At 42.2% G+C, this 20,630-nt stretch overlaps 1 protein-coding gene across 4 annotated transcripts in view; it reads left to right on the forward strand.

Annotated features, from left to right (window-relative positions):
* The window catches only part of SOX6 (SRY-box transcription factor 6), a 528,806-nt gene that overhangs the window by 393,735 nt on the left and 114,441 nt on the right, over positions 1 to 20,630 (forward strand). For all 4 annotated transcript variants that reach the window (XM_075548430.1, XM_075548432.1, XM_075548431.1 and 1 more), the window contains exon 8: positions 3,927 to 4,006. In XM_075548430.1, the coding sequence (XP_075404545.1) occupies positions 3,927 to 4,006 (80 nt within the window). The remainder of the gene's footprint in view (positions 1 to 3,926; positions 4,007 to 20,630) is intronic.

Here is a 20,630-nt window from a genome sequence, read left to right on the forward strand (position 1 = left end):
AAATGTGCTGAAAAATCTCGGCTTATACATGTGTGTACCTGGTATGTCAGAAGTCTTGACCATGCTTTTTATTCCTCTCTCCCCACAACACCTTGGAGGGAACTCTCTCTTTCTGCCTCCTCCTTTTCAGAGCTGCAAGTGTGACACCTATTACCTGCCAGCGTTTGCTCCAATGTAGCTTCTTACGAGGCTAACGGTTGTCTTATCACATTCCCCAAGTATACGGAAGAGTCGTAATGTTGTCTTTCTCTGCTACGTATACCTAAGCGAGGCCCATGCAAAGTGGTATGTCCAAGTGTTTGTGATTGGAACGTTCCCATGCTGTAGAAAGATTGTCCCCCCATGAAGCCACCACACAATAATGTGTGAGGTGGTTAGGAATGTGTAGTACATTTTTCTTGTTTTGGAGATTGGAAAGTAAGGTATGGGGCTGCCGTCCCACTTAAGCCAGTTGCTGAAGAATCCTTGAACCTTGTCTCCTAGTTCAAAGTTTGTTTCATTTTTTACTGCCAACCTCTTGATGTAATTTTTTTCAGTGGTTGGTAACTGAAGTAAGTACCCCGGCAGACTACAGCCAGATTAGTCCGTTGACTTTCAGTAGAATGAAAGCGAATGGACGAAATTTTACCCACGAGGTTTTCAACTCTCTTTTTTAAGTTGCATGTCTGAATTGCTCACACAGGCATGTTCTTTTGGGAGGCAGCCTGGGTTCTCAGTTCTCTGACCAAGCTCCTCTGCTCCCGTGTGTTCGTTCCACTTAGTTTTGGCTTCATTTCAGTCTCCCTGGATTTACTTCAGAGACGCTTGCTTCTGAGTGGGCTTGATTCTGAAGGAAAGTTGCCTACTTTGACAAGTCAAACGAACACCTCATGAATTTGTCATAGGTTTTTAACCCTTCTTCTTAACCTTCAGATAAAGACAATCTGTTTGAAAATAGAGGAGCCTCGAGAGATGGATTTACAGAATGGCCATTATTGCTCAAGCGAGCCTTTGGAGGTTGTTTTTACATGAGAGGTAGCAAGCGCCCGGTTACAGCCGTGTGCACAGCCAACCTGTTCCAACAGGCTGCTGCTTCCTTTGTACACGTTTTAAAGAATAGGTCCTCACGCAAGCATTTCAAACCCAGAAACAAATTTGAAAAAAATTGCTACAACATGTTGACTGATTTCTTGCCAAGTCAGTCACTGAGTCTTTTTTTTGTGTGTGAGTTCCCTTTCTTGATCTACTCTTACACAGAGAAAATTAAAGGGAGGAAGAACATGTAACATTTTTTATTTAAAAAAATTAAAATTCCCTCTAGTTCTTAGCAGGAACTCTGGTGGCTTTGTTGGGCAAACCCGAGACTGCTGATCTCAAGGTCTGGGGTGCCACCCCCCAGGTGCTCTGAGGGAGAAAGGTGAGGCTTCCTGCTCCGGTGAAGAGCTATAGTCTCAGAAACCCTGTACCGTGCCACTGTATGGCTGCAACAACTCAGTGGCAGTGAGTTTATCCTTTTAAAACTCCTCCACTCTTACCTTTTTCTTTTCTACCCTGAACCTTCCTTCTGGCTTCTGCCTTATCTTCTCCTGCCTTTTACTTTCTTTCTCTCCTAAGTATGTTGTGATATACTTTGTTGCTCCAATGTATTCACCTTAAAACTATTGCTACAGTGACACATCTTGGAGAAATAGCTTTGTAAAAGTATTATATTTCGATATATAGATTTAAACTGGCAGAAAGGTGAAAAACATTTTAAAAAATATATACGTGTCAGCAATGGAAAGAAAGCTGTTTGTAGCCAGCAGGTGAGTGGAGAGGAATACAGGGTGTGGTAGAGATAGGAATAAATTAACTGGCAAGCCAAAAACTCTTTTAAAAAAATCAACTATTTCATACCATAGAGCATGACAGCTATGAAAAAAGGAGTGCCCCAGGGAATTCTTTTAGAGTTTGATTTTTTAAAATATGTTTGACATGAAAAATGTTTTAGTACAAATAAAGAAACTGGTATTAAACTAACAGGGAGGGGGGAATTGTGGTTTAGAGTTTGTATGAATAATGCATGATATTTAAAGAAAGAACAGCTTTAAAATGTTCCAGGAGGTCATCCATGGTGATTGGAATGGTGATTCCCGCCCCCCGCCCCTTATGAAGCATCATTAATTCAGCATCATTTTGTGATTTTTGTTTTCTAACCTGAGAAGATGTAGACCAAAGAAATACTATTTGACTCAGATTAGGATATTCTTTCTTCAGATAATTTAGTTTAAATATCAAGAAGATCGGTAGAATTATTTAAGCATAAAGCCACCATCATTTACTATTTGAAAATAAAAAGAATCTGGCCTAGTTATCTTTTTTAAAAAGCTCATATAGCTCAAAATCAACCTCATGGAAGGGGAAAAACAAGATCCGATATTTTGAACATTACTCCATAGGAGACCAGCACAATGTGGCGTTAGTGGGTGCATTGTAGCGGCGCTCCATATGCAATCAGAAGCCAATTGTCACTGGACTGTGTACAAGCACACACTGTGCTCAATGGTCTGATGAGGCATTATGGATAGGGTGCAAAGAGACTGTGTAGATTAGAAGCTAACAATTTGTTTGAAGTGAAAACAACTTCACATTTACATGGGGCCAGCTGAGCAAGGAGCTCTTCACGTGGCAAACAGGATGCTCTCCAAGAGACCAAGGGCGCAGAAACTTCCAGGTATTTGTGTTCACACAGGGAACAAAAGAAAGAAAGAAAGAAAGAAAGAAAGAAAGAAAGAAAGAAAGAAAGAAAGAAAGAAAAGAAAAGCGGTTTTATTGCTTTCTACTGAACAACCTTTAATACCGATTCTTTCTCTCCCATCTCTTCAACATTACACTCATCCTTTTAACATGAAGCAGTTCATGCAAAACAGCGTGGTTATTAGAGATGTCAAAAAGCGTGGAGGGATAGCCTATTAAAATATAGCCTAGAGATGGTGCGTAGCACTGACTTTAAATAAGTAGCTGAAGTCTGAGTGATACTCCATTAAATCACTGATATTGTGCAATTTACCCACAAGGATGAGTGTGGATTCTAGTTACCACTATCCGGACACAGTCGCCATCACTGGCTCTCGGTTCTTCCAGGACAGGCCGGCAGCGGGGTGCTTGGGCCCCAGGAGGTGCTTCCATTGGCCTGCTTGGGAGTGCTCTGGAGTCCACAGCACCTTACGATGTGGCACTGATCTCTACTGAACCATGGTCAATCTGCCAGGCTTTTAATCCCATGGAAAACGCGTGGTTACTTCATCAGATCATCACCGGAGTCTATTGGATGCGTGTCTAGTTTGCGTGACTCTGTGCTAGGTTCTACGGGAGCTTAGTCGGGAAAGGTACAGTTCCGCTCTCAGGGGGACGCCAGCACTCTAACGTGCGGGCAGGATCAGCTGCCCTCTCACCACTTCCACACGGAGACATTGCCATGGTCTCCCTTTAGTTTTCATGGAATAAAATTTAGAGGTCTGAGCAGCCAATAATAACTCATCATTCTTTTGGACTAATACTAATACTCTGCCTTGCCTACCAAGCCAAAAATGTTTTTGTTGTTATAATATAAAAGCCTCAATGATTTCTCAGTGTACCGAGTGTCAGCCTGGCTTTAAGATATTTTTTCTAGTCTTAAAAAAATGATGTATTACAAGATTTGTAATGGAGTGAACATGTTTGAATTGCACATTTAATTTTTTTTAACATTACATTCATGTTTTGCCAGTTTGCCTACCAGCTATCTGTTAACAAAAAGTTCCACGGCAGCACTGCAAGTCTGTGCCCAACTGAGCCTTTTGTTTCTGCAGATGTTTGGGCTTAGAGCGATGTTGTAACGCTCAGGCGATCCAAGGACCGTGTTTGTACTTGTCTGCTGCGATTCCCTGTGCATTGTCTAAACCTGTATGCATTGTTCTCTCTGACAGGTGATAGCTACCCCGTACAGTTCATGCCATCAACAATGGCAGCTGCTGCTGCTTCTGGACTCAGCCCTTTACAGCTCCAGGTAAATGCCACAAGGAAAAAAATTTGGGATACAAGCCAGTGCTTTAGTGGGAAACTGCTAACCAGCTGTATGCTAAATAATGGCCTGAATGTTAAATAATTTTTAAAGTGTGGCCCAGAAGGATTAACACCTTAAGTGCTTATCAGACAGCAAATGAAGAGAAACCTGCCAGTTTCATTACCAAAAACATTATCACTCATACACATGCATTCTCTGTCAGGTGGCTTCATGTTTTACAGTTTTTAATGGGTTATCTATAGGGTTATGTTAGCTTTTTCCGTATCAATTTTGCATCTCTGTGTTTGTGTAAGGCCAGATTTGCTTCTTTGCACAGCATTAGGACAGAGGAGGATGCTGTGGGGGGACACTCTTTCTTGTAGGTCATAGAACAAGTTGTGGTTATTCTCAAGTTGCTTGAGTGCTGTTTGGTGAAATGTCAATGTGTTCCTTCTAGATATATGTGTTTTCCTTTGTGTTCAAGGTCAAGCCAAGTTCTAGATCAGTGTCCTTGACTCACAAAGCTAAACATGGCAGGGCGTGGGGGGTGGGGTTGGGGGAGAGGAGGGGATTGTTTGGGGAGTTGCATGAATAATCATTAACACCGTACTTTCTTCACATGTGAAAGGAGAGGTTTGGAATAGGGATAGATGATCTGTCCATTCTTCTAGGACTACTTTGTAATACGAAGTTGACTTTTAAAAATGAATACATGTTTAACAAATAAAAGCAAAAAGGTAAGATCATTAACATGGTTGTCAACCCTTCCGCATTTAAAAATCTAGAAAATACATATGAAAATGAGCAGCTTGAGTTTCGATATAGGGAAAGTTGTTAAAGGGAAGATTTTAGTTCTGAAAATTACTGATGATTATAGTTGGGTTTTCTTAAACATATAGAGAATAGCGTCTTGCTAAACATTTTTATTTCTTTTTCTTATGTGACTTGAACATAAAAAAAATACAGATAATCTACCAGGAAAAAAAATTATTTTGAAGGTTTTCAAGTGGATCTAAAAATAACGCAGGCTGATGCACCTACGTGATCAATTTTGTAACACTTAGAGAAGTTGTGCCCTCAGCCTCGCTCAGAAAGCCTTGAGGATGTTGTCCATCATGGATTCGCTGACAAAGGTCACCCCAGGGGCAATAGCCCTACATTTCTTCCAAGCTTTTCCCTTTCCCACGACCAACCCTGGAACTTGCGGCAGGCAGTTGGTTCACAATCTAAAGAGAAACCTTACTCAGAGTAAATCTTGCCTATGTCTCCTTTTTCCATAACTGTGCTACCGAGTGTCTCCTCACATCGGAGACGGAAATAAGAGGCCAGTACCGTTGTTCCGTCTCACCACCAGGGAGCCTCCCTCTGATTTCCATAAGACCACCTGGGTTCCAACCCTTCTGCATTTTCACTCCTTGCTATGGGCAACTCCCTAGATTTACAGAGATGTTTTCTGCTTCATGAGTTCTGATGATATGTTTTGTCTTTTTTGTTTGTTTGTTTTCTGACTATGCTACTAAACAGAAGGGTCATGTCTCTCACCCACAAATTAACCCAAGGCTCAAGGGCCTGAGTGACCGTTTTGGCAGGAATTTGGACACCTCTGACCATGGTGGTGGCCACTCTTACAACCACAAACAGATTGAGGTATGGACGCTTCTGTGGGTGCTTCACTGGGTGGGGGATTGGTTTGCTCAGTCAGGATTTCTTCCAAAGTGGCAGACATTTGACCTAAACCCCACAGCCTCGTCTTTCCTCTCCTTCCTCAGGAGACTCTGTGTTGGCTCCTTTTCCTCCAGGAAAAAGGCAACCCCCAAACCAGTGCTCCTGAACTAGGCTCTATTGCTTCACACTAGGAATGCCTTCAAAACCTCCACTCTTTCCTTCACTTTTAAAAATTGTTTCTTATGTATAGTGCTATGTATTGTTTTTAACATAAAAATAATATTTATCTCACTGGACGATATAGCAATCCTATCAATTTAATCCTATAAAATACAATTCCACCTTTATAGCCTAGGAAACAGGCTCAGAGCAGCCAAATTATTTAACCAAGGTTACAAAATGTTCTGGCATCAGGGATTTTACCCAAGATTCCTGCTCTTCCTAATCAGATTTCCTAACTTAAATTTCTCAGGCTGAAAATATGTGTGGTTGCTAGGGTCTAAGTGGTTACTTTTTGCCTGCTAAGCTTCTTAGTATGCTGTTCATATTTAACCTTCCAGTAAAACTCTTTGTTTTCGCTAGATAGTCTTTCTTTTGAATACCTTTGAATACGCTGCCTGCTACAGATACCCAATCCTCCTCTCTCCAGTTTCCTGCGCGATTCCGCTCCTGTAGCACTGGCGTTCCCCTCTGGGACTATCAATCATTGGTGGGTTGCCAGCTAGCTGTTGAATTAAAAAAAAAATGGAGAGAGGTGACCGCAGACTGAAATACATTTTAATTTTCTGGGATAGATCTAATAACAAAACCTATTTATTTGGTTGGAAAACTCAGCCCCACAAAAGGAAATAGTTACATCTATCAATGCTGTCTAGTCAGTCCCTATTGGCCGTGGCAGTCTGTACATATCACGGTGACTATGTAACAGGTTACTCTGTAGTCCACAGAGGGTCTCTGACATTAGCTCCTCATCTGATTTGAATTTGCCTTTTGGAATATAACAGAGAGGGTTCCGTTCTAAAAAGAAGGACTGGGACAACATCAAAGACCACCTTGGACGTAGCCTAAGGAAGAGTCCCAGCGTCTGCCTCGCTCTTTTGCTTTCACTTTGATAGGAGAGGTGCACAGGGGGTTTCCACCCAGGCATGATCAGACACATGCTCTGAGCATATTTTCTGTCCCTGTACACCCAGAAGAAAGTTCTTATCTCAGGCTTTCTTTAGGCTGAAGAGAGGGTGCCTTGTCTCTTGGCACGCAGAGCAAAGAGCTAAACAGGAGAAGACTGGACATTAGGAACTGATCTCTCTGCTTACCCACTCACGGCATATAACTTGAGAGACTTCTAAGCGGTCAGAAGAATATGAAAGCTTTGGGTTGGACTCAAGATTCCCTGCCTTCTTTAGCTTTGATTTTCACTGAGGGCTTTCTCCCATCACTTCATTTTTCACAAGGTTAGCTACTCCCCCACACCACTCCTGGCCATTACTACCCCCTGTACTATCAAGTCTGTCTCCTTTTGGGTTTCTGGAAGCCCTAAAGCCATTCATGTGAGTGTCAGGTCTGTGTAGTGCGGCAGTAGAGCAGACCAAGAAGCATACCATCTGTATGTGTCTGTCACTTTCATTAGCCTGAATAGAACTCAAACAAACTCACTGCCATCAGGTCGGTGCTGACTCATAGCGACCCTCTGTGGTTTCTGAGGTTGTAACTATTTCTAGGAATAGAAAGCTCAGTCTGTCTCCCATGGAGCTGCTGGTGGTTGCAAACTGCTGACCATGCTGATCGCAGCCCAACAGGTAACTACTGCTCCACCAGGGCTCCTAAATCAAGAACTCATCAATGCAGGACCCGCATAGATCTACAGTGTAAATTGGGATCAGAGAATTTTCTGGGGTTTGGTTTAATCTCTGCTCTGTTCTCTTGCTTCCATTTTTACATATTTTTCTTGCATGCCAGGACACCTTTGATCTGTTTGCTCATGTGGCACTTGAGTTTGAAAAGATTGACCTTGTATGGAAAGCAGATTTGCCACACTTTCTGGTGTAAGGGTAACATGCTCATTGGGAGATCTGAAAACACAGTACACCACCAGAGTTAAGCTGCTGCATTCAGACTCTTGAGCAAAAGTAAGGGGAAAATTATATAATATTTTTTGCTTTATGGTTTTTAATATCTGCTTTCACTTCTGGCTAGTTTGATCCCCTCGTTTGACAAGCTGAAATGTCACAGCTCTATCACTGATTGTGATAAACTGTCAATAGTATTATGTCAACTGATTTTATTTCTAAACAAATTTCCAGGAGGAAAGGCTTCTCTCTCTCTCTCTCTCTCTCTCTCTCTCTCTCTCTCTCTCTCTCTCTCTCTCTCTCTCTCTTTCTCTTTCTCTCAATCTCTCTCTCTCTCTCTCTGTCACACACACACACACACACACACACACACACACACACACACACACTGCTAAAATACTCTGCGCTTATCCTTAACCTATTCATTGTTAGAGTTAATGGTCCCTTTAAAGTTTGTCACTTCCAAGATAGACAAGCCTTGGCAAATCTTAACACAGTACAGGGGAAAGTCTAAACGTATTTCTACCAAGACTCTAGTGCATCCATGCACAGGTTCATTCCTAATAAAATCTGTTTGAATGTGTCCCTGCCATCGTGAAGGGATGCAGACAAATTCTCTCAGGAACAGACTTGTCTTGGTCTAATTAGGGTGCCTTAAAAAAAGTCCACTTAAAACATTGACTCCCATATCTGGGCCTCTGCTCAAGCACTCCCTCAATGCAAGAACAGTTTGTTCTAATAACCTGGCATTCTGTGATGCCCACCCTACTGACATGATCACCGAAGATAAAGTGGGTGCACAAACAAATGTGGTGAAAAAGCTGATGGTGCCCTGCTATCAAAAGATAAACTGTCTGGGGGTCTTAAAGGCTGGAAGTTAAACAAGCAGCCATCTAGTAGAGAAGCAACAAGCCTACATGGAAGAAGCACATCAGCCTGTGCAATCATGAGGTGTCGACAGAATTGGGTAGTAGGCATCAGAAGACCCAAAACAAACAAACAAAAGCATTGTTGAGAACAAGGAGAGTCAGAGTAAAAACCCAAAACCTATCTGTGGACAATAGAACATCCCCTCACTGAAGACTCACAAGGAAGGGAAGAGTGAATGAGGATGCAGTATAGCACTGATGAAACACAATATTCCACTAGTTCCTTAAGGCTTCCTCAACACCCCCCCGCCTCCATTATCATGACCCCAGTCCTGCCTTTCAGTTCTGGCTGAACTGAAGCATATAAACTGGTACAGATAAAAGCTCACAACACATGGAATCCAGGAACAGAAATGGGAGTGGCGATACCAGAAGGATAGGGGGAAAGGGAGGGGTGGGGAAGAGAAAGGGGAATGATGGATGCCCAACTTCCCCCTTCCCAGGGGACAAAGAGCAGAAACGTGGGTGAAGGGAGACATTGGTCAGTGTAAGCTATGAAAAAAATAATAATTTATAATTTATCAAGGGGTGGGAAGGGGAAGAGGAAGGGAAATAAAAGGAGCCGATACCAAGGGCTTTAATAGAAAGTAAATGTTTAGAAAATGGTGTTGTGCAAATATGCTTTATTCAATTGATGTATGGAATGTTCCAAGAGCTGTAAGAGCCCCCAAGAAAACGATTTAAAAGAGAAATAAATAAAAAGAAAAAACAAAACAACAAACAGAAAAACAATGACTTTCAGGTAGGGAGGTCAGTTGATTTTGGGATTCCAAAGAGGTAACCTTGAAATTTTTTCTCCAAGTACAATTCTGGGGGCTTATTGGAAAGGCAATGGAAAACCACCCTGCTGTGCCCACGTTTTTTGGTTTGTTTTTCCTGCCCTAGTACGGCACCTGCGCTGTCAGTGAAAGGAGACGGGGCTGTCCCTTAAGAACTTTGTTGGGAAACTTCCCCCCATTCACCTTGTAGCTCTGCTCTTACCCCTTCAAACTCTCCCTACTCACCCCCAAACTGAAAGAACACTGCAAAGAGACACCGAGTCCCTGAGAGTGCCTGAGCTGCCGCTTTGACCTGGCGTCCATCGCAGCGCACAGAGTTCTTTGGGGAAAGGGTCAGCCAGATGGGAAACAGCCCTCAGAAGGATGTGGGTCTGGAGGATGGAAGGGTTACTGAGAAACAGTACTTTGCATTTTGATAGCTTTGTTTAATAAAGGTGTCTATGATTTTGTTGCGATACATTTTTACTCACCCTCATAATTTTTATGATGTTTATAAGACCCTGAAATCCCGCGTTTGTGGAGAGTAAGTATTTTAAATGGAGACCTGCTCCCTATATTGACCTCTTCCATTCTTTCTTTAAAATAAAGAAGACCCAGGAAAGCCGCTTGGGGGTAGTACTATGCAGATCTCCGGCAGTTTTTTCTGCCTCAGGGGCACAATATTATGAGCGAGAAGGCCAAGAAACACTATTTTTAGTTGAACAGTTCAGCAGATGGAGGCATGAATGCTCATATATCTGAAGGTGGAGGGGCCGCAAACCATTAATTTTGACCATGTATTTAACCCTCAGAACAATCAGAAACTGTAACTTTGAGGTTACAATGCTTTTGACCTTTAGAGAACAGAGGGAACTTGCTACAGTAAACAATATATTACATTGCTGCATATTCCAATCCTCTCGCCCAGTATAAATCCCAGGTCCAGTTGCCATTTGCTTTCCTCAGCGATATTAGCATTGGTCCTTCAAGTAAGTCAAAAAGAATGTTAAAGAAGGGGAACCAGTATAATGAGGCAGTCATGTAAATATGGCCTTTACATAGCTAAGATGCTATATTGTTTCTGAATAAATATTGTCTCAGGAACTAAGCTCTTGGTGGCTTTTTTTAAATGAAAAAGTAGCTTTATTGTATTGATTCATTTTGTGGGGTTTATTTCAATAGGATATATGCTTAGAGCAATTTTGTTTTGGCTTTTAATTGGGAGTAATAGTTTTTATTAAACACAATCTCTATACTGTGTGAAGTGGTACACCTGTCTCATGCCTTTTTATTAAATGATGCATGCTTCTCTTCAGCAAATACAGCAGTTAAATATCACACAGCTTAAGAATTCCTAATTAAAATATCTCCACGTGTCAGCATATTGGTAATGCATTATTTTAATCCATTTATTTTGTTTATGAAACAGTGACATATGTTTAGATTGTGAAATATATGAGCCTTAAAAATCACTTTATTGAAGAAAATTAATTCCTACCACACTGTCTCCGTAATGTGTTCACTCACCCAGTCAGTCACTGGCGGCACTGCCAGTCTTAATGTTGGCTGGGCACACCAGTTTCATCTGCATAACAGTCTTGCAAAAAAAAAAAAAAACCCACCAAAAACAATAACTGTTCTTTTTCTTAGCTCTTGTTACATTTTTCTTACACATTAATTCAAACCTGCCTCCCCACCTCCCTAAACACTTTTTGTTGCTTTTATTTAAAAACAAAAACCAAACCAAACACTGAAGGATGGGGCTGAGTCTATGTAGTAGGGATTCTGAAAGACCAATCAAAATTAAAAACACGCTAGTTAGTTACCTGTTCAAAGTTAGACATGGTAATTTGTTTGTCAGCAGGGAGATATTTGGGTCAGCCCTGAGTTAAAGTGACTGTCAGCAGTTATTCCTACAAGACAAGTAATTTCACTCAATGTATCTCTGACAGATTGCTCACTTCTCGGAATCACCAGTGAAAACAAACTTAATATCGTTACAGGCAGAGTCTCTATCTTCATTAGCCCCAGAGAATGATTTTTATCGTGCATTCAAAACCTCTCCAGGTTTGGTTGGAACATATTTTTAACAGACTAGTTCTAACAATGATAGTACGGGTTAGTCGTCTAACTGGAAAGAATTGTATATGAAAATTCAGAAATATCCTCATAAATACATTTTCACTTTTATTTGATGGGCATTTTGTGTAGTTTAGGGGAGGTTGGGGGGGGGATGTAATTAGAGCGGCAAAACACTCGGAAAACCTACCAGCCATCAGTTCCTCTTAAATGAAACTATTAGAGTCTTACCAAGTTCGCAAAGATGAAGGGGAACAATTGAAGTCTTTGCAAAGTGAATAGGAACACATATTTTATTTAAATGATATTGTCAATTTTCAGGCTGCAAATGGAAAGTGAAGAAGTGCCCATCAACATTGGAAATGCTCTATTTCTATTTCCGTTCCAGGCTGAATCTTTATTATATTGTATTTAGATGCTCTGCTCAACTGTAGCTCAGGCCTGTCTACTTGTTTACAATCATAAGCATGCCTTTGTGATATGGGGGAATGGGAGGGTGAATTGGCTTTGCTGGCTAGGGTTGAGAGATCGTGGTGTTTAACAGAGCTGTGGGCTGAATAAAGACTTGATTGGAGTGCCCTGTTACTGGCTACCCAATGGAGACAGGGGATTGTAGTGATTGTTTTGAGGATGCCAACCATGGGGTGGTGCTTGGAGGGGAAATGCTTGCTTTTCTTTCAGTAGACCTTCAATGCCCCTCTGACTCTTTCCGGTGAATTTTAGGAATGCGCTGACTCACGGGAGGGGCGTTTTTAAGTAGAATTAGATGAGTTTCAGGGCAATGGAATGAGCTCTGATTTTGGAGTCAGAACCTTGGGTTAGAGTTTCTTCCAGGACTTGCTGCTTATGTTGTCTACCACTCTTCTCAAATTCCCAGCTTTTCCGTTCTGTCCTTGTTGAGAGGCAGTAACACTATTCTCATGGTTCTTATGGAGAGTAAAGGGGAGGCCATGTGGTGGATGTTGCATAAATGGCAACGAAGCCACCCAGGATAGATCAAGACTTTGCATCGTCTCTGTAAACAGAAAGAATTCTTCTTTTCTGCTCGTGTGTGTGTGTGTGTGTGTGTGTGTGTGTGTATCGTCTAATCCACTGGGGTCTGTGTCCCCGCACTCGGAGATTTTATCTCCGTTGTTTACTGCATTCCCAGCATTGCCTTGTACACACTTGACAAGTATTTGTGGCATTAATGAGTATTTCATCCTTGGTAGCCTATGAGACTTAGCCTTCTTTAAACTTTTTGGTTAGGTTCTGTCAAGTGCTCCCAGAGGAAGCATTAGTTTATGTGAACAACTTTTCAATTCCAAGTAGACTTCCTAAGGAAAAATTCCAGGAACCAAGTGAATCCTGATTGCAGATAAAGCTGTAGAAGATCAGAGAAGGATACAAAATATGAAAAGAATTTCTATGATTGTAAAATCTAGCCTGTCGTACTCTGAGGAGTGGAGGACGTCTAAACTGATCACACATAAATGAAAATATTGGGTAAAATGAAATTTGACTTTGTATTTTTGATTTTCAACTGATTTGGGGGCAATGGCTAAAATTTGAAAGAAGTTATCCTTTTTATGTAAACTCTGATAGGGATTGTACATACATTATCTGGTTGGGGAGATCTTCAGCTTTGCTCACAGAGATTGTTCAGTTGGAGCCCAGAATCCAGGAATTACAACATCAATGCAACTTCGCCCTCCCAGTGTAGGACTCTCACCAACAGCCCTTTAGCTCCGGCCCTACTAATTAACCCCCCAACAGGGGGCTTCCAGGGTGTGATGTGTGCTTAAATAGACTGCTAGGAAGAAGCAAGGGCTTCTCAAATAATGGTAGGTATTTCTAGTGCTTTAAGAAAAAAATGGAGTCTATAAATATTGTTTGGCTGATATTATGTATCAGATATTTGTATGTGTGGGTGTTGTAATGATCTAAGCTGACCTTCGGAGAGATGATGGAATTTGAAAACAAAATATTCTAGTGTCTTAAGATATACTTCATTCTCATTTTCCAACCATAGAGTAAGTTGGCATATGCAAAACTTAGGAAACTTAAATTTAAAAATATAATCAGATGTTTCGACATAGTAGATAACAGAACAGACCGAGCAGGACAAAACCTTTCCATTTTTCCCTCAGTGATATGTTCATTAACATGGATTGAGCAGCCGAGGGTGAATGGTTTTCCCCAAATAGACTTACTGCAGCAGGCGGATCGAGTTTCTGACACGGGGAACTAGCACGTAGTTATTACTCCTCTGCCTTCTCTGTGTGTCTTGTTGGGAGAGAAGTTTGTATGCTGCAGTACGTCTCTTATTAGTACAAACCTACTTACATTGTCAATTCAAATAAGACGCATAAAGCTTCAAACTTCCCATACTGATTTGAAAACATCTTACTTTATTTTGGCTATCCCAGATTTTTTAAATTAAGATAGTAATTAGAATCCCTTATATATCTTCTAAGCTTTTAAGACACCAGCGAAGGATTTTTCTTTTCAATTAAATATGAATAGCCAAGCAATGATCAACCATCTCCTGTGTACCCTTTACGAGTACTGCATGAATAATGACACACATACTCACACACACACACACACACACACAATCTTTGCACATCCACTCTTTCACTCTTCAAACTGATAAGAGCAATAGAAGCAAATTGAGAAAAGAATAGGTTTGTATCATTTTTCCAGGTTTATAAATACCAATGTCTCTATTCTGGAGAAAGGTATGAGCATCTGCCTCTGTGAAGCCCTAGACCCGTAGGCACAGTTGTGCTTGGAGTCTAGAAGGCTCAGGTTTAAATCCTGTAGATTTATAGTCAGTTCCTGCAGGGTTAGCTCAGTACTTGCATTTCTATTTCATGGACTGAAAAGTGGAGGCAGAGGAGGACCACATCTGTTTCCCCAGGCCTCTAGCCTCTTCGTCACTTGGATAAGTACACATTTAAATTAGAATTACTCATTTTTTCCAGAAAAAAAATCTAGCACCAGACCAGTTGTGATACTTCTGCCAACCTTTGACCCATAAAATTGAAATGAACCTAGACCATGGTCTTTGGTACTTTGTCACCAACATTCCTACAGAGATCGACCTTGAACATTATGGACTGAAGCAGTAGATAAATAAACTATAGCTATGTTTGGAAAAAGTGTTGCCTAAAACGTATATATATATATATATATATATATATATATATATATATATATATATATATATATATATATATATATATATATATATATATATTTAACTTTCTCAAACTCTACAAACTACAGGCATACAGTACTCACCTTATACCAGTTTGAAATATGGCTATTTTTAATCTAGAAATCCCATTTGGGTAATCTGTATCAAGTATTCACTTTAGTTTACTTAATAATTTAATCTAAAGAAGTCATGGAACATCACATTCGTTCACATACTTTTTTGTAAACTTGCAATTTACTTGTTAACTGCCACTGTTGGAATAACATAATACTTGTAGGATCATTAGATTGGTATCAAAACCTATCTTTAAAAGGTTTAGAAAATAATTATGCTCAGGAAATTTTAAAGAGTTTGTTTGCAAATCCAAACATGACAAATTGAGTCATCCAATTATTCAGCAGATATTTATTTAGTGCTTATTGTGTTCCCAGCACAGTCCTAAACCAGTGGCTCTCAACTAGGGCCTGTTGTCCCCTTTGGAAATCATTTGACAATGTCTGATGCAAGTTATATTTGGGAGATGTTATTAGCATCGAAGGCCAAATTGAGGTTGGAACTCTTACATGTGTTAATGAAAATATCCTCTGCTATCTCTCTTCCTGCCCACCTGAACTCAGAAGGAAAGGTTTTTTGTTTGTTTGTTTTAAGATACAGTGTATCCATCTAACTATACAGGAGCCTTGGTGGTGCAGTGTTTTAAGCGTTCAGCTGCTCATCAAAAAGTCAGCAGTCTGAATCCCCCAGCTCTCCCATTAGGAGAAGGACGGGGCAGTCTGGTTTCATAAAGACGTCCAGCCTTGGAAACGCGATGGGCAATCCTTCTCGGTCCTATAGAATTGCTGCGCGCTGGACACAACTAGATGGCAACGCGATAGTCCATGATTTAGCTTTGGTCCTTAGCTTCACTTTGACCTTCCACACCAAGACTTGCATTGCCGTCACTTCTGACTGCACACTACATTGTCCTCAAGCTCCTCTTTCCCATTGTATTCAGCTCACCACACAGTCTGGATTTTAGTAAAGAACGATTAACATTTTGGATTTAATAGTATATAAGTTTCTCTTTCACAATGAAGTAAATCTGAAATTTGGTAAACATCTGAGAGCTGTTTGTGGCTTTTATAAGATGCAGTTTACCAGACCTCAGAAGAAGAAAGGAATCTTTTTCCGGCAGAGATCCTGTACTTGATACGTGAATTGGGCACTACAAAAGAAGCATGAATTTCATTGTAACAACAAACAAACAAACATGATTTGAATATTATTAATGTATTCATGCATGCACACATATATACCAATACCTACTGTTTATAGGATAACCTTTTATAATTTGAAGAGAAATTTCTATTTAACCTTCATAACCCTTGGGCATTATTACTTTCCCTTTATGTTAGAAGACATAATGACGCTCAAGTGAGCTAGGTGACGTGGCCCAGATTGCGCACCTAGTAAACCTGACAGGACTATCATGGAGAGTGTAACTGTATTTTGCAATTTGTTTCTAGTCCAGGATTCTAGCTTTCATCCTTGTTGACTGCTGTGTAGGTAGCATTGTCATTTAGAAGCTTCCTTCCATAAAAAATATTCCCTCTTAATGTAAGAGTTAAGTGAATTAAAGGTAATTTAATGAAGCTAGAAAAGAGACCAAGTTTCAAAGTTAAGATGACATTCTGAGGATCTCAAAGAGTTTATGCGTTTTTCAGAAACGTCATCTAATTGTCCAGAAGAAACTTCAAACGTAACTTGACAGGGATAGAAAAATGATGACTGACGCGATGCTATTGCGTGACTCGCCTCTGAGGGAGGGGGTTGTGCAGAAAGTTTGCTCAGTGCCAGAGCCCTCTTGGGGCCGTTGCTGGGACTATCTTACAATTTCCAGTTTTGATGAGTCTCCTGGAGTCGCGGCAGAGCTGTGCCCTCGCCCATCCCTCTCCTGGGCAGTCCTCTGAGTGCGGTCAGCAGGTTGCATGCCAGCAGATGCAGCAGATGTCCGACCATACTGGAAGGGAGCGCCTGCTGCATCCGGAGCTGGGTATCCCTCTTGACATCTGGCGTGGCTGGGTCGGGATGCCTGCGCAGGCCAGGAGGCTCCGGAGCTGTGGGGCAGAGAGCACTGAGCCTTTTCTGCTCTTTAAGCGATTAGTGCACTGAAGCAGCAATAATGCTGAATTATCGCCTGGCTGCTTTCTTCTCGGGAATCTTGGGACAATAGGAGAGTCAGGAAGGAGCATTTACAGTAAAGTCATGTTCAGAGAGACAAGACTAATTATAGAGTATTAAAAGAGCTTTATCTGGAATGGTTTAATTTACAAATAATTCGGGAGAGTTCATGGAACTTTTTAGAACCGTGAACCCGGTCGTTTTGAAGAGGCTGTCCTGGTTTAAAGTGGGCAGTATAGAAACACGTTGTTTTGGCACTTTTTGTTTGTTTGTTTTCAAGCTTGGCCTAGACGCGTTGCAGAAGATAGAGTGTCAGTGTAAAACGGAGCACACACCAATGATCATAACTGCCGGGAGAGCGTTCTCACGCTGCAGGCAGTTGTGGGACAGGGGGACGTGTAGGGCAGAGACAGAGACGGCCTGAACACTGCGCGGGCTCATCCAGCCCCACTGTGTCACGTGAAAACTGGCCTGCCTTGGCTGCCCAGCGCCGAAACCGTCTGCTACCCGGGGCTCCTTTGTGATAGGTGCGAGCGAAGCACCCTGGATGTGGACGTGGGGAGTGTGAAGGGCCTTTTGCGACCAACACTTGTCACATTGTGTTGCTTTCCGTCGAACCACGTTTCGTGAGTGAGGCCTCTGCTCAAAGAAGCCTTCTGGCAGACAGACGATGGACCTCGGAGAAGAGCACTATGTTGCTCTCACTTACCCTCGCCCACTGCAAAGGGGTTGTATTTAATTAACACCGGTGAGAGGCTGACCCGGGAGCCAGTGCAAAGTGACTGAGCAGCAGTTTCCAAGCTCAGCTCTAGTCAGCTGGGAGAGAAATCATAATAAAAAAAATTAGAAAGTACTATTTTCTGAAATTCTCTTTAACTAAGCTGTATTTCAATGGGCCATTTAATGCTCAAATGGACAGAGGTATTACTTCAGTCATTGAATTGGATCAAACTCCTCCGCAGAGGCCCAGCTGAAGAACTGTAGGAAAAAATGGGTTAGCCGCACATTCTCAACGGACGATCACGTGATCTGCTTAAGAAGAAAAGCAAATAAATAAAAAATAAGGAGAAACGCCATCATAGAAGGAAGTGAAGCATGAGCCTCCACCCGTCTCACTACGCTGGGAGGGCCGTCTGGGGTTTGGGAGGTGCTTCCCCACGTGGGTGGAGACGGAGCGTTGTGTGTGCAGCGCCGCGGCTCCCTGCACAGCCCTACGCGGCTCCAGGGAAGGGTTTGCTCCCGGGGCTAAGGACTGCTCCGTGCCCCGTATGTAGTTACACCTTTGTTCAGGTGTAGTACTACAGACAGAGAGCTGGAGCGAGGGAGGAAGGAAGATCTATATGGGGAGACAGGTGCGGGGTCCAGGGTGGTTGAGAGAGTAGAGACCTGGATGTGATTGAGTTGGATGAAAATCATTTCTTTACCCTTTTAGCAGTAGATTTGATAATGGGGTATTTTAAGTTGCAAAATAACATAGTCATTCCGAATCTACCTATGTCCAATCATACTCTGCCTGATTTTACATCCACCTTTGACCATATTTCTCGTTTAAGAAGCACTACCACCAAATACTGCTACCACTCACTGTGAAACAGGTAAACGAATCTGTGCCACCAAGGGATGGTTTGTGGCCATTCATGGAAACAGCATGCCTACCATCTATTTCTTGGACTTGCGTGATGGTCTAATGAAACTCCTCCCCAACTTGTTTCCTGGAATTGTTTCAATGTCCGCCTCAACTCATATTCTCTGTCGCTCAGATTGGCTTCTTCAGTGCTAAACCACCAGCACATTTAACGAGGATGCCAGAAATAGTCCTTGAGCAGCTAGCTTGACCTCCTCTTTTCTCATGTCTGTACAGTAGTGACTGGCTTGGAGGTTTCACAAAGTGATACTTCTTGGTTCTACAAGGTCTCTGAAGTTAAAAAAGCGTCATGGGCTTGAGCTAATTTCTTCTGAACCTCAGTGTCCCCCTCATCTGGGCCATGTGGGTAGTGATGACACCAGAGGGCGGGGATGAGGTCTGAAGGAGAGAACAGGAACCAACTTCCTAGCACTCTGTCTGCTACATTGTGGGTGCTCAGTGATTTATTCCCCACACCCTTATTATACTTGCATCTCTCTTATTCATTTGTTGAGCAAATATATTTAAATCTGGTATTTTACTGGGTAAGCAAGCTAAGCAACTCTTGTCTTCATCCAGTAATTGTCTAGGAGGAAATCAATTAAAAGAACAACTTTCCCAACCGATATTAACAAGCAACATAGCTGATCATTTGGTATTTATGCATATTGATTGACTAAGCTGGATGTACACCAAGGAAGACCAAACTCACTGCCGTTGAGTTGATCCCAATTCATATCAAGCACGCAGGACAGAGAATTGCCCTATGGGCTTCCTCAAGGCTGTGATCTTTACAGAAGCAGACTGCCCTGTCTTCCTCCCAAGGAGCGGCTGGTGGGTTTGACCCACTGAACTTTTGGATAGCAGCCAAGCACTTAACCACTGTATCACCAGGGTTCCTGGCTATGTACCAGCACTTCGACATCCATTTGTCTTAATGCCTAGGTCTAATGACTACTCTTAAGTCCAAAAAATGATGTTGCTGAGTGCAAGAAATGTTGGCCAATCAGCAATTAGGATATTTTAAACTGGACTTCCTACTAATTGGGGCTGGGAGGGGGGCCATACTATATTAAAGAAAGTCTTCACCAACGGACTCTAAGATTGTAAAATGTCAAAGGTTCCTGAGTGGAGCAAGCAGTTTTCCCTTGGTTGGTAATCCAGACGTTGGCGATTTGAAGCCACTGAACTGCATCCTGAAGTGAAACACCTGGCTTCCATGCTTCCGTGAGGTCACAGGCATGAGAACCCTAGGGAGCTGCTCTACTCTGTGACACATGGCTTCTCCTCTGCCACAAACCAACGACAACCAATCACAAGAGCGAGACTGTACATCCCATGCCCTTCCAGAGCTGGAAAGGCTCTCCGAGACCTCGTGGGTCAAATGCTAACTCTACCAGGGGTTCCTCGAACGTGGGCAGATTCATCTGTCTGCTGCCCGGCAGCGATGAAGCGGAGGCGGGACTACTACTCTACAGGAAAGTTGTGGTGCGAACACTTTCAATGCTCGTGAAAAGTGCTTTGCACACCGTTAAGTGCTGTGCGAGTCCTTGTGTGCGCCTGTTCAAGGTGCCGGGCCTCGAGAGAGGAGTTACCTTGACGAAAGCCACACACTGTTAGTGGACAGGGTCAGGAGGTGGAGGCTTGTGAGGCGACAGGCACACAGGAAAGACTCGTACGGGTTGACCGAATGGAACACAATCCAAATAGATGGACACCAACCGATCTCATGCTTCTGCACTGCTCTGTGCATGTGAGAGAGAGTTGGGAGGTGGTGGTGTGGGGGTTGGGGGCAGTGGAAGTGTTGTAGGTTGTAGAGATTTGAAAAGGTCCATTTGCTTACAACGGCGCCCCACTTTGTGAAGATTTATTTGTTTACAACCTAAGTAATCTATGTTACAAGTGTGAGGCCTTATGGTGAACAGCGTAGTGACAAAGCCAAAGTATAACTTGAAAGGGGGGGTTATTTTGTTCTCTCAAATATTAATTTCCCAAATATTTATTAAGTGCCTACGGTATCATATGCACGTCTTTCTATTTTGGAGATATTAAAATTCATGGAACATGCCCTCTTGCCCCCAGAAAACCCACAGTCTGGTATGCAATGTCAGAATTGAGAAAAGAGATGTATGCCTAGATTGGAA

This window comes from Tenrec ecaudatus, chromosome 4 (genome assembly GCF_050624435.1).
Source record: "Tenrec ecaudatus isolate mTenEca1 chromosome 4, mTenEca1.hap1, whole genome shotgun sequence".
NCBI classification, from domain to species: Eukaryota; Metazoa; Chordata; class Mammalia; order Afrosoricida; family Tenrecidae; genus Tenrec; species Tenrec ecaudatus.